The sequence below is a fragment of the Panulirus ornatus genome, chromosome 53, assembly GCF_036320965.1.
Source record: "Panulirus ornatus isolate Po-2019 chromosome 53, ASM3632096v1, whole genome shotgun sequence".
Lineage (NCBI taxonomy): Eukaryota > Metazoa > Arthropoda > Malacostraca > Decapoda > Palinuridae > Panulirus > Panulirus ornatus.
The window spans coordinates 3,269,708-3,283,476 of record NC_092276.1 but is presented as its reverse complement, the minus strand read 5'-3'; the positions used below and the strand labels follow the sequence as shown (position 1 = coordinate 3,283,476).

General features: G+C 40.8%; 2 protein-coding genes across 4 annotated transcripts; both read right to left on the bottom strand.

Moving 5' to 3' along the window:
- Nucleotides 1-437: 437 nt before the first annotated feature.
- On the bottom strand, nucleotides 438-6,107 carry LOC139765187 (2-oxo-4-hydroxy-4-carboxy-5-ureidoimidazoline decarboxylase-like). 2 transcript variants are annotated; one of them, XM_071692468.1, is made up of 5 exons: nucleotides 5,968-6,107; nucleotides 4,922-5,162; nucleotides 1,956-2,109; nucleotides 763-944; nucleotides 438-731 (listed from the first exon to the last, which is right to left on the bottom strand). In XM_071692468.1, the coding sequence occupies exons 2-5, from the start codon at nucleotides 5,115-5,117 to the stop codon at nucleotides 724-726; spliced, it is 540 nt and encodes a 179-aa protein (XP_071548569.1). In that variant the 5' UTR covers nucleotides 5,118-5,162; nucleotides 5,968-6,107; the 3' UTR covers nucleotides 438-723. The 2 variants fall into 2 exon arrangements, with proteins under 2 accessions (XP_071548569.1, XP_071548568.1); XM_071692467.1 differs by having other exon boundaries at nucleotides 438-944.
- A 199-nt stretch (nucleotides 6,108-6,306) lies between these two features.
- Nucleotides 6,307-12,872, bottom strand: LOC139765186 (uncharacterized). 2 transcript variants are annotated; one of them, XM_071692465.1, is made up of 3 exons: nucleotides 12,747-12,872; nucleotides 10,855-11,024; nucleotides 6,307-6,974 (listed from the first exon to the last, which is right to left on the bottom strand). In XM_071692465.1, the coding sequence occupies exons 2-3, from the start codon at nucleotides 10,901-10,903 to the stop codon at nucleotides 6,307-6,309; spliced, it is 717 nt and encodes a 238-aa protein (XP_071548566.1). In that variant the 5' UTR covers nucleotides 10,904-11,024; nucleotides 12,747-12,872. The 2 variants fall into 2 exon arrangements, with proteins under 2 accessions (XP_071548566.1, XP_071548567.1); XM_071692466.1 differs by having other exon boundaries at nucleotides 12,744-12,837.
- Between the last annotated feature and the right edge of the window lie 897 nt (nucleotides 12,873-13,769).

Sequence of the window (13,769 nt, the reverse complement as noted above, 5' to 3'; positions counted from 1 at the left end):
CTCAAGCACCCACAACTCTCAATCCTCTTGACACCCTGGCAACTGTACCACAAGCTGAGCCCTCACACCAACCCTAGCGACGTCAACGCCTTCCAATATATATCCTTGGCTCCTGCAGGACCAATGAATTGCTAAATCAATCCATGCACGTTTGTTGTTGTTCCCTTTCATCCTGAAAATCAGATCCTACTAAACCCTAGACGCCAGAGGCTGAGGTGACATTGCGATAAGCTGTTCTAGTCAGCACCAGACATCATCACGGAGAACAAGACACGCTCAAGCAGCTTCGGTGAAGGATGTAAGCCATCCTCGCCTGTTTTGTCAAGCAAATGTTAATCCCAAGGGAAGCAAATTCACTCATATTATACAGCAGGTGCTCAAATGCTTCCCAAAAAAATCACAGCCACACGTTACTTTGGTGTATACAAAATACCCGGTGTATTATACTTAGCATATATTAAAAAGGCTTAAAATATCATACCCGTCTGACGTACATCAATAAAGGCCAGACAATGTTGGAGCCCAACATAAAGAGATGCAGTATTTCCTACCAGGTCATATTGCCACACCTACAGAAAGCCATAATAAACAGCTTCAAGTAAACATTATGTGATCATCTATACAGTTCTAAAATAGCTTATAGCTAATATGTACTAACACCTTCCATGCTTATATAAAGTTTAAAGATAACGCAAGATAAACATGGCACCGCCCAAGCACCCTTCACTTGATGGGATGGCCAAGTTTACAGTCTACAGTTGACCGCTTCGGACTCCAACAGGTCTGAGAGGCGCAGTTGACAGATCTTCTTGACCTCCGCGATGCCCTTCTCCAGCTCCACCTCGGCGGGGTTGTCGAGGCGGACCTCCAGACTCTCCAAGATGACGTCCTTCCTGTTCAGCCGTGCGCAGATCACGAATGGGAAACCGAACTTCTCGCGGTAGCTAGAGGCATGAAATTAAGGGAGCTAATGTTACTGCCTTGTTGTCTGGCTGAGGAGAGTGAGCTGCAGTTAGAGGTACCCTCTTCTGCACCGCTGGAATCCCAAATCTTAACTCCTTAAGGCAGTAAGCATAGGTAAGCCTGATTATCTTAAAGACTAACATGCAGACCTGCAACCTGAGTCTCCTTCCAAAACTTTACGCATAGTTGGGACACTTTAGATTTAAGCGAATGACAGACAGGTGAGTACCGACAGCAGCAGAAACGGAAGACTTACCAGCACAAGAACTATGAGGTTATACATAATCAAACGTTGGAAGCGTGAAAGCAACTGAGCGTTCTAAAGCAGTAGCTATAAAAAAAGCAGTAACAGACTCAGCTTGCAACCTTATGACAAATGGAAACGTATGGGACATGATCAACAGGTAAAAAAAAAAAATGAATCACACACGCGTCACTGAAGTGCTGAAGGCAGAGATTTCAAACGAAAGGGGCGAAAGAATTACTGCACAGCGTGGAGTACAAGTGTTCTGTAAACTCTACATCAGAGGACAGGAGTTCTACACTCGTGAAACCTTATCTCTTAAAAAGGAGCACTCTCTCTCTCTCTCTCTCTCTCTCTCTCTCTCTCTCTCTCTCTCTCTCTCTCTCTCTCTGCGTGTGTGTGTGTGTGTGTGTGTGTGTAAGGGTGGTCATGTGAAAAGAATCTTGATTCCAACAAAGGATCTTAATTCCAACTAACCTCAAGACATTGCACAAACTTACGGGGACGTGCCAGTGAGATGAGAAGCTACTAATACTTGAGCCACCCTAGGATCATGTACATATGATGTAAACTATTTACCACTATACCCGAGAACTGAACCGCGGACCATGTGTGTGTGGCAGCCAGGAAGCCTAACCCTCAGGCCACGATGAGCAAGGAAAACACGTGGTTTCAGACCACCGTGACCTGTTAGGCTACCAGGCTGCCACACAGGTAGTCCAGGGTTCCATTCAGTAACGCAACTCACCGTTTGTTCATCTGGAGAAGATGGTCCCTCTCCTGTGGTGTCAGGTCGGCCATGCCCGCCGTCCGTTGCTCCCTGGTGGACTCTGCCGTCAGCTGGCCCTGCATGGCCACGCGCCCAGCGAGGTCGGGATGGCTGCGAAGTATACCCTCACGACCTGGGGAATATACCATAAGTTAAACCTTGCAATACACTCCATTACTACAAAGCAGTTTCACAGGTGGCCACCAATGAGGTATATCATAAATTCAGTTTAAGTGTTTATAAGCTTATATATATATATATATATATATATATATATATATATATATATATATATATATATATATATATATATATAAGATCGCTACCTCGCAAATGCGGGAGACAGCGACAAAGCAAAAAAAAAAAAAAAATATAAGATTTTGTTAAGCGTCTCAAAAATATCACATCGAGTACAATATTCTACACAATGAAAGGTATGTTTTGTGTATCATAAAAATCCATTTCCAAAAGCAGAATCAACTACAGTTACATGTAAGGTGTAACATATGAAATGATTACCAAGAAATGGTTTGGACATATGGAGAGAATGAGTGAGGAAAGATTGACAAAGAGGATACGTGTCTCAGAGGTGGAAGGAACAAGAAGTGGGAGACCAAATTGGAGGTGGAAGGATGGAGTGAAAAAGATTCTGAGCGATCGGGTCCTGAACATACAGGAGTGTTGGAGGCGTGCAAGAAATAGAATGAATTAGAACGATGTGATATACCGGGGCCGACGTGCTGTCAGTAGACAGTAAACCAAGGAAAGGTCTGTGGGGCCTGGTGCTCATGGAACTGCTCAGGTCTACCGGCCGGGACCACAGATCATAAATATGTGTATATGTGGCCCTGGTAGTTGCATCGTGAAAATTAAGAGTCTTGGGTTGTTGTAAGTCGGTGTTTACGAAGTTGTCAGGATGGGGGATGTCCAGAATATAAACGGGAACTGACGCGTTTGTTTGAGTGCGTTTGGCGGGGCGGTGTTTGCTGTCCGGTGAGGGATAATGAGGGAGAGAGCTAATGTTAAGTGAACCCAATGATTCGACACTAAAGAAATTTCCATTCGGTTGACAGTTGTTCCATAATGTGAACAACGAAAGCTTGTGAATAACATAATTACACCGAAGGTTGGGTAGCGGAGGTCACCGTCTCAAACATGAATTAATCATGAAGTTGAACGAAGAAAAAAAAAAATGTAGCATCGCCTCCACCAATGTTTCTGAGAGCTGCTAACCTTGCGAGGCTCCCGCCTACCTTATCACTTGTGCATCTGCCTCGCAGGTGCATGTATGCATGAGCTACGGTTGGCAGCTACTAACCTAGATGATACAATTAGTTTTGACGAAACTATGACCACTACTACCCAACTAGTCCTAGCTGTTGGTAAGCAAAAACACTGATTAAATGCATCTCTACGCGTTCTACATGTAAGAATAGGCACAGGATATCTTTTTTTTTTCAAGGCAGCATTCGGTAAAAACTAGGAATAGAAGAATCAGGACATATATCCTTAACCTAACCTACCCTAATCTTAAACGCTCATGAAATACCCCGATCGTTCTTAACCACCTCGATGTAGTACATACACATATGATTACATGAGATTCCCTGTACAAATGAGAGACAGTCGTATTTCAAGTGGACACATATTAAGAAAATTATTGTCATTCCATATTCTACTTACATTCTGAATTACATTAATAAAACAGTACCTGAGGATGACATCAAGCATATTGAAAGTGGGGAAAAATACTGGCAGTCATCTTGAAGGTTAACAATACTTAGCATATCTAAGTCTGCAATGACTCAATTATTTGCTCTCCTCCAAGGTAAGGCAGTAAACAAAAAAAAAAAAAATCTGACCTTAACAAGGACATTATAAGCACGTTTGGGTATGAAATTATTTCAATAACTGAACAACAGTATTCAAGACTTTTCGACTGGTGGTTATAACGACAACGCTGACGACCTGAGTGACCGCAATCAATAGGCCTAAACCATCCCATTTCAACGACCAAACTTAAGCCTCAAAGCATTACGACACGACCATAGAATACGGAGGATGATGGGTATTGATGAAGCGGCATCTGACTTGAAACTTTAAAAGACACTAGACCAAATCGATGACGTACAATCCCGGTCAGAAATAACACTTACGGCTGTAGTCCTACCCTAGCCTAGTTATCGCGGGTCTACGCCACAGGAGTGTGCACAATCTAAACCACTCATGTTGATATTTCCGTTGAAAAGGAGGTCATAAAGTGACACCTGCTCCTCCAAATTCTAATAAGAAACTCGAAGTTTCATCCTCTTAAGTAGTTTGATTAACCTGCTAAAAGAGGTCATGTATTACGCGCTTGGCAAAACGCCAGGCAAGATTACAGAACCTCTCGTTATGCTCAATAACAAACAAGTTATTCTTCAAGTTACTACGTTATGTTTTTTAAATGGCTGTACTGCCACTGAGTGAAATATATATATATATATATATATATATATATATATATATATATATATATATATATATATATATATATATATATATATAACACTCCGCTAAAGAATGAAACAGGTTACAGGAAAAGACGTGTACTCCACTGCCTCGATGTCAAGTAAAATACCATCAGGGTAAAATAAAATTACAAAGTTTGTGAAATTTTACCAGATCACTTTGAACAGTTGGTAAAGTTCAATACGGATCTCAGTCTCCTATGATATAACGACATGCAGAATACCTATATGGACAAAAAAAAAAAAAAAAAGACGCGGCACTCAAGGTTAACTGGGGTACCGTTTTAAAGTGATCTCTACGTTTACCTTCCTTTACACAAAACCATCAACATTCAACAAGATGCTGCATGTAAAAGTACATGTTCTACCTTTGCATTAAAGAACATGCCATCTACATGTATTTCTTATGGCAACAAATTCAGATATCTAACATACCTGATCCAGGAAGCTGGTCAACAAATGTGCAGATCTCTTCATACAGGTGTTTCACACTCTTAAACGGCCGATATCGCCAAACTGCAGCAGCACACAGCAAGCAGTGTTCAATTACATTGCCGAAAACTTTGATGAATTCTTCATAATCCATCAAATTTACTTCAGATATTGTCTTCCGTGCAGTCGCTCCGTCCATCTTGGATGCTCTCCGTTTTCGATTACATACCCGCTACACTATATTCTGGTTAGAGAGAAAATGGACCTTCAATATATTGGGCTGACTAAGCTTTACTCTCGTACACTTACGTACTATCCTAGCAAATGTTTTTCGATGGCATGGACCTGAATTTTGATAAAATAGTTTAGTCAGGAATTACCCCTATATGATTAAATTTCAAGGAGAGGTATGAAATCTTCAGAATCATTAACTTCACACTAAAATCACCCAATGAGAAAATTATGATTTTATCCTCCTTACCATGATGTTACTTTACCTTCCACATATAAAAAAAATCGCGCCCAGCTTTAGTTCTCAGATGCTTTACTTTTACCACAGATTTGTATTACATTTTAGTCTGTGCATATCAAAGTAATGTTTTGGGAAAGAGTATATATATATATATATATATATATATATATATATATATATATATATATATATATATACTGTCGCTGTCTCCCGCGTTAGCGAGGTAGCCCAAGGAAACACACGAATGACCAAAACCCACTCACATACAAATGTATATACATACACGTCCAGTTTCTTGCAACCTCACTGCATCTTTGACAAAATTCATGGCGAAGCATTTCCTTTTTGTCGCTTTATTCAAGTATATTTCTTAAGCCCTGGATATGTAAGGAGTTACAAGTATGTTATTGATTTAATATATTCTTGATATTATGGTTAACAATGTCAGGAAAGTCTTAATATCTAAGAGTAAGCAGTCGTCTTTGTGGAGAGAAAAAGATATGAAATCAGATGATGTAAGTGAGGAAATACCAAAATTTCAGTAGCATATAAGTGACTTTTGTGTACTCCCACTAACCTTGGAATAAGCAGTCCGAGACCAGCGATTAGCGATGTTTATGTCCATAACGACTATCAGCACTAAGATCTGTAGTCTATTTCCTTCCTAAAGCTCCAATATCCTTTTGTCGAAAACTGTAATGTAGTCGTCTTTCTATAAAGTATCTTGTATGACCCTTTTATTATAGTTTCTTCTCGTTTTTGCTTTTAAGTCACCAGAACACTTTAATAATATAATTATATAAATACACAATAGTTTGGCACTTCTGTAGCTTCAGAGAACACATAAGTACTTTGCAGAATTTGAAGAAGATTCATTGCATGTAACAAACACTGAAGCTAGCATTAAAAAATTCTTTTATCCCAATCCAAAATTATCATTAATCCATACGAGGACGTCGGGAGCAAGGTAATAGAGAAGAAAGATGGCGCCTAACTTCCCCGCGTTCAGAACCATGTCTCTCTTGAAGCTCGATTGAAAAGCCCCCATCCATGTGTCAACCGAATACCATGGATCAGGAAGCTGTCTAGCGATGTCATTTCTTCTCCTGCCGGACATATCTACTTGGTGGAGATTCCCGTCACCGTCTTCCTGCGCACTAGAGAGCCATGCAATGAAACGTTGCGGCGTGCGCCTGGCAGAGAGGAACGTGGCAGCGTCCTGCAAGAGCGTTCTCACCAGCCTACGCCATTTGCCACTAGGGACGTCAGGCGGGAGTGGTTCATTACGGAAAAGGATTGGGTTATGGCGTCCTGAGTCGCTTCTCCCATCAAACACCTGCAACGGCTGAGGTGGAAGATTGCGCCTATCGAAAAAGACTTGCGGCAGTGATTTGCTCCTCTCACTCAACAACTGTGCTTTCTGGTGCAACTGATGACTTATTTCAGTTACTGTCGGTGATTCTTCAGATGTGTTACTTCCCTTATCAAATTCCTGTAATTCCTGTGTTATTTGGTGTGTACTCTCGGCAGACATCAGTTGATCCTGGCGCCGCCAGCGAACGCCTCTTCTAACCACACCATCGCCTAAAAGAAAACGATTACTCACTATCAAGAATTAAAAGTAACATCTACGCTACAACATAATGGGTGATTTTTATTGCCAGTGGTCTGGCTCTTAGATGGCTCGTCCTTGCCACATAACGAATAACGAATTCAGAAGGCAAAATGCCGTGAACGGTATACGTTAGCCCGGCCATCATGGTTAGGGACTCTCAAGTAAGGATTATGGAGCCTATCATATTATAACTGTTGGGGCATCAGTTCACAAACCCGACACGCCGTCTCTTACCTTATTTTACCTTCCATACTCGCAAACCTCAACTTCTTCCTCTAAACTGAGCACTTACTTTCTCTACTACTGGTGCTGGATAAGAAAATGTTTTACCCCCGAACAATCGCTCTTTCAGTCATGGAACATTTTTTATGTATTGCTCAACTTATATATATATATATATATATATATATATATATATATATATATATATATATATATATATATATATATGATCATTTGAGGGTCATCTTCAGGTAAATAGTTTGGAGCTTGAAAACGTTTATGTACGAAGCTGGGGGAAATTATCTACAAGCTACTGGAAAATTATTTACGTTTCTTTTAATGATCAGCAACTCAGATTCAGGTCAACACTTTAAAAAGGAATTCAAACAACACACCATTGTGTTCCTTCCAGGTTGTTTGTGGCGGCGGAAGATAAACTCACTGATTGTGGTAAAAATAGGTGTATAGATAATTTATAGAAAAACACCTGCAAACTCTCATTAATGAGTTGTTAGTTACGGTACGTAGCTCCAGATGTATGATGTGTGTTTGTGTGCAAGATTCGCCAAGTCCAACCCCAGTCCGGAATCTTGTTAATAACGGCCCTTTCTCCAATGTGCTATTACTAGCATAGGTCTGGTGTGCCTGAGTGAACAGACACTTTGTAAGACAAGCTCTGTGGCAGTTATCTGGGCTTTAGGCCTTATCGACTGTCAGGATCATTATGTAATCTAACGAAAATCCTGATCACCTCCAGGCGTTCAAGATACAGTAATTCAAAGAATACACAGCATTCGTGGCCTTTGTTATATGTGGTACTAGTAGCAGTAGTTCTGCTGGTGGTAGATGCTGGTGGAAGTAGTACAATAGCAGTAGTAGTGGTAGAAGTACCAGCATAATAGCAGAGACTAAGTATAGTTAAGAAGAGCTCGGTTACCAGAAGGGAAAACAAAAACAAAAATCGATGTAATACAGATGGCGAGCACACAGCCTTGCTGTTGTGTACCTAGGTTATATAGTAGCAGCACCAGGAATGATCCATGAACACGAAAGTCGATATCTGTTTTACCTCACTTAAGGTGACAATTATCAGAACCGAAAAAATATCTTGGTATTACTTGCTATTAAACTTTCTTACTGTTCATACATCTAAAAAATTAATAATAATAAGAGCAACTAGGAACTGCACAAACGAGAAGCTACTTATGCGCAATTCTGAGGTTACTGCAATTCAGACGCGGGTGACGTCCACATAATTGGGCAGAATGTAGATCTTGGGAACACCTGGAGGAGGACCTATGTTTGACCGCTCGCCCTATATTCCTCACTTTCTCTCTAATGACAAGCACTTCTTCTGCAGTACCACCATTACCACTTCTTACTTTCGAACACAAGCAACTGGCCAGCGAAGGACGAATTAGATACCTTAGCGCTAAGTTTGGCATTTTTATTATTCGTGGGGAAAACTGGTTGGTACTGCTTCCCCCCAAGAATACCCTGCTTCTTAACTTCGTGCGGGTAAAAAGGGCAGATTAAGGGTTTTTCCAATGTTGAAAAAAGGTGATGCGCATGACATCTTACCACATCTTTAACTCCTGGCACCTGACTTTTATTTGACCATTACTTTAACTTAACGATTATGCGAAAAAGCCCCAGTCGTTGATGTACTGACCTAGCAGACAAAAATCATAAAGTAGAAATAAGCTAGTACTCATCCAGGCTGGAGTCTATTATGTCGCAAAATCTTCCTCTTTTTTTTTGAAGCTGTTTGTGGTATCGGGTTCCCTGTTTGGCTCTCCCATTGTCGGTGATAAACCAGAGGCTCTTTATAGACTTTTCTAAGAGGCCAGTCAGCGACGTCAATGTGTGCCAAGCTGATAATTACTAAAACGTTAGCGGAGCTGATCTTCGTTCAACGATGGTGGCTGGAGTGACTAAATTTATACATGAATATGGTGGAATGTTGCAGTTGACACCGTATTCACAAGGATCAACCTGCCATCAGATTTTTATGTCGATTTACGTTTAATTTATGCAACGATTCAGATGTGGAGCTAAGTCAACCCAGCTAGCGACACAAAACATCGCTCACAAACCAAGTCATATGTTACCAGTGTTTCATTCAACATTCTTGCCCTAGTTATAACCCAAATTAGCACTTAGTCCACGTCCGCTTCAGCTGTGCTGTGCTAGTTACGACCAGCAGGTCCGGGTAGGCATGGAATGCAGTGTTGAACTGCACAATAAAATGACAACAATAAGGCTAATGTTACACAGGAAGTCCGTTGCCCCTGGCTTGGGTAGGCTATTTCTACGTTATGATGGTGCAAGGAACAAATATACATTAAGTACCGTTACTCATATCTGAAAATACCACGAAACACAGAAAAATCGTTTATGTACGTTCAGCGAACCCACCATATTCGCCGCGCCAATCGTCAATCCCCTCCACCACACAGTAATATACATATTTTCTGCCTGAACCTTTGCGGTACTAGAGGGGAGCAATGCAAGCTTAAAACCTTACCACTTTCATTCCAACTTACATGAACCAGCAGTATTACAGAGGCATAATGCGGCTTCTCATAATGCCGGAAGAATCTCCTACGGTTCACTGAAGCACGTGAGTTGCCACGCCAAACCAGCCAAGGGAAGCGTCCCCCCAACTATCGTAACCAAGTAGTTTCACTTTCGCATTCAGTTGCCGAGCGTCGCCTGATTCCTACGTTGCAATTACAGTGGAGGCGGGTCAGGTTGACTGGTTCAATATATATACGTTGAGGTATGTATGCTGTTTACCCAATAATCGACAAGTTAATATGAAAAGTATAGAAATCTTGTGTATATATATATATATATATATATATATATATATATATATATATATATATATATATATATATATATATCCACAAAGAACGTGACGCTTCGAAACACCTTCGTATCATGTGATTCACCAATCTAATTGTAGTAACCACTAAATTCGCGAGAATTACCTTCAGTAAGACGCAGTGAAAGTGTATGTAGTCATAAGCGTTAACACATGAAGGTTTATAAAGAATTTCTATCGGTGGTTATAACTGGACGCTGATGGCCTTTTAATGGCCCTAACAGTGTGATGGGTCTAGAACCCAAAAATGCCAGTAGTTTATCAAATCTTTCGTCTTTGGTGACATTGTTTAGCCTCTGCTATACCAAGTTCCCAAATGTCCAAAGAGCTGAAATATTTCGGTAATTCATCACAACAGTCTTACTACTCAGTAAGATAAACATAATCTCATAAAATTCTGACAAACAGAAGCTGCACGAGCGAACAGAAGCCTTACCCATTACTTTATGAAAATTGAAAATGTTCGTTTTTAATCATGAGCTATATTTCTTTCTTCTCTCAACTGCTACGTGATCACTGATATTAAAACTAATAATTCTATTGGCTGGTATGAAGCCTGGGAAGCGTGAGAGCAAACGAGAACAGTTACTCCGGAGGCGTCCGTTCCTCCCCTTCCCTCCCTCCGTTCCCTAACTTTCGGGTTAGCACAGCGAGTCTGGCTGGACTGGCTGTGCTCGACGACGATTCCCTTAAGTCCTCCTCCAGCTACATCAAGACGCCACTTATCACCGACTCACCAGGATACAACAGCAGCAGCAAGACGAGAAGATGGGTGGTTGGGATCATTGCTTCCCCTACGGGCTCCTGCCTCGGGTCTGTTCCCTTACGCCCAGGTCTCTAGCTTGAGCTTGTCCTCTGGCGGCTTGGTCTCACGCACCCCTTCAACTGTGGTCATCACTGGTAGAGTCTGGAAAATATAACGAATAAAATAAAACGTTTAGCAATTTTGTAATAGTTTCTCCTTTTTCTGCTTATTCTATGATTTAATAGTAGAAAACTTTTTCTAGGAAAGCCCATTATATATATATATATATATATATATATATATATATATATATATATATATATATATTGGAAAGGCTCTGGAAGGTGGGCTTTGGCACAATTATCCTAATTTAGTGAAATTTTGTGTGTAATTTTGATGAATGCATCCTAGTCACTAATGCTGTTGCTGCAGTGCATGATGATGTACAATGTGATGATGCATCGTGGCCGCTTGTGTTCTGAGACATCATGCTGCTGTTACGGTGGCTGACCTGTTTGATGTTCTTGTACTCGATACTACTACACTCATGCGTGTTGTTACTCGTGTTGCTGCATGTGGTGTATGTGCAAGGGCAACAATGCTGTCAGCGTGTCGCCGCATCTTGGTGGCCAACGTGGCTACTGCTATGCTGAGCGTGATGTACGAGGAGTGGTTTAGTTCTCGGAGTGCTCGTATGTTGACACCACATGACAGTTAGGCAACGGTACAGGAGGGCTCTGGCGCTTCCCAGAAAAACAGAAATTACATCTTATCACATCCATCTCTCAGTCCCCTTCCTATACTCTCAGTCCCCACACTATATCACTCCACAATCCCCACTCACCCACCCGGCATTCACAGCAATCATGGTCATCCTGCATTAGGTCATCAGGGCATTCTGGCTCGTCATGGATGAGAAATCCCCAACAATTAAAACTACGGGGCATCAACTTCACATAAAACCAACTGCAACATGGTAGGAAAAGTCTCAAAACCCTGAAAGACACAAGCCATCTTACAATGCACAAAACAGACATTCATCAGCCTGGTATTGCTAGATCTTAATGAACAAACATCACCAACATCCACAAACTTCTGGGAAGCTGGGGGTACATAAAAAAAAAAAGCACCATAAATATGATCCAAAAAGCTTCTCGTGTATTCCAAAAGACCAAACAATGCACATTTAACTTCATACATATTTCAAAAATCTAACACTGCACTTCGTATTTCAAACTCAACAAGTGTCATTCGCCCCCCATTATATTTCATTTGTCCAATTTCTCCCTACCCCAACACCCAATAAAGAGGAAATCTGTTTTCATTTCCCGGCAGTGTGGAGGCCAAGTGAATAATGCAGTCCTCAGGCCCTCGCTGTCTGAATGAAAATTAAATCATAAACAGACGTTTCTCTAAACTCACAATTTCTTTAATTTTCCACTGTCACGTCAGAACATATCGTTCTACCAACAGTATGAACCTGAACAATATAATACAAGCAATAGTTTCGGGTTTCGTGTGCACTTCAGCCCAAACGTTCTTCCTCTCTCAAAGCCTCTTTGGGCAGCACCCAGATCCTTGAACCAAAGCACAATGGCGGCTGGTTGTGGCACGGCAGTCACTGGTATAAAATTCACAGGAGACAATTTGGAGTTCCACGTAACAAAACCTATTATCGAGACCTTATATATTTTCTCTTACGCTCAACCACATGGATCTGGTAGCTTTCCTCGACTTCAAATTACTTTATAATTGATCACCGTGACCGCTTACATAGCACATGGTAACTGCTTTAAACGGCCTTTCATTCTCAACTTTACACAGATTACATATCACCAAAAGCTTTCAAAAAAAATATAGAGAATTTCAAAACGCATTTACTACCACAGAGTTCTGGCTAGAAGACGGTGAGGTCGGGTTCAAAAGCGTGTTCCTTGTGCGTGACAATAGTAGCAGCCGACGGGTTGCTCCCTCCGACGCTGCTCGGGCCTGACTGACTAACCCGGCCGTACTGGCGGAATACAGCCTGGAAATTTCCACGTCTGTGAGAGTTCTGCACAATACACATAAACTTTCCAAGTATCTACGTAACGCCACTTTTCCTTCCAGTTGCTTTGAGTCTGCATCTCTACTTTCATGTAGACTGATCTGGTGTCTATAAATGACACTACAGATTGATAATACCTACAGCCTACTTCCCTGGTGAAAAGTAAGTTTTCCTTCCTGCACAGCCAACCGCGTGTCCACAACTTAAGGTTAAGATTAGGGTGCATTATGTTGAAAGGCTAAAGGCAGGGTGGTCTGTGTGATTTAAAGTATCTTAGAGAACTTATCCCTTTTTAAGTTGTTTGGGCATTAGATTAAATCACTAATATGTCAAATTCTTAAAAGTATTGATTATTGCTGTTTTACACAGTTTATGATACCGGCGACCTTTAAATAAAAAAATTATATTTGATAAAAATCAAAATCACGGGAGTTTTCTTTTCTTTCTTTTAAACTATTCGCCATTTCCCGCGTTAGCGAGGTAGCGTTAAGAACAGAGTACTGGGCCTTTTTGTTCGATGAAATTAATTAATATGCATCTGCAGACAAAAAAAAAAGAAACTATAGTATTACAAACTGTCTTGTTTTATGGTGGCGAAACTGAACGTCTTCTTCACTGGTCATAAGTGTAAATACTAAAAAGTTTAGACATACATATAATTATTTTTCCTCTTCTCTCTTTGCTCTTCTGTATTTGTAACCCTTGGTTACATTTAATGAAAGGCGTAACCAGGAAAGAACTCTGGTCCGTGACCGGAGCCTTTAAAAACAAGGAAACAATAATGAAATATTGTCATAAATACAAGATCACAACTAAAACAAAAACTGGAAAATATTCGAAGAAAAATATACTGAAAAACA

Bases quoted from the DNA above. Each gene is read 5' to 3' on its own strand.
- LOC139765186 (XM_071692465.1), bottom strand. From the start codon at position 10,903: ATGATCCCAACCACCCATCTTCTCGTCTTGCTGCTGCTGTTGTATCCT. The intron at 6,975-10,854 runs GTGAGTCGGTGA...GTTTTCTTTTAG, and splicing joins GCTGCTGCTGTTGTATCCTG to GCGATGGTGTGGTTAGAAGA.
- LOC139765187 (XM_071692467.1), bottom strand. From the start codon at position 5,117: ATGGACGGAGCGACTGCACGGAAGACAATATCTGAAGTAAATTTGATG. The intron at 2,110-4,921 runs GTATGTTAGATA...TATATTCCCCAG, and splicing joins TGACCAGCTTCCTGGATCAG to GTCGTGAGGGTATACTTCGC. The intron at 945-1,955 runs GTGAGTTGCGTT...TCATGCCTCTAG, and splicing joins CTTCTCCAGATGAACAAACG to CTACCGCGAGAAGTTCGGTT.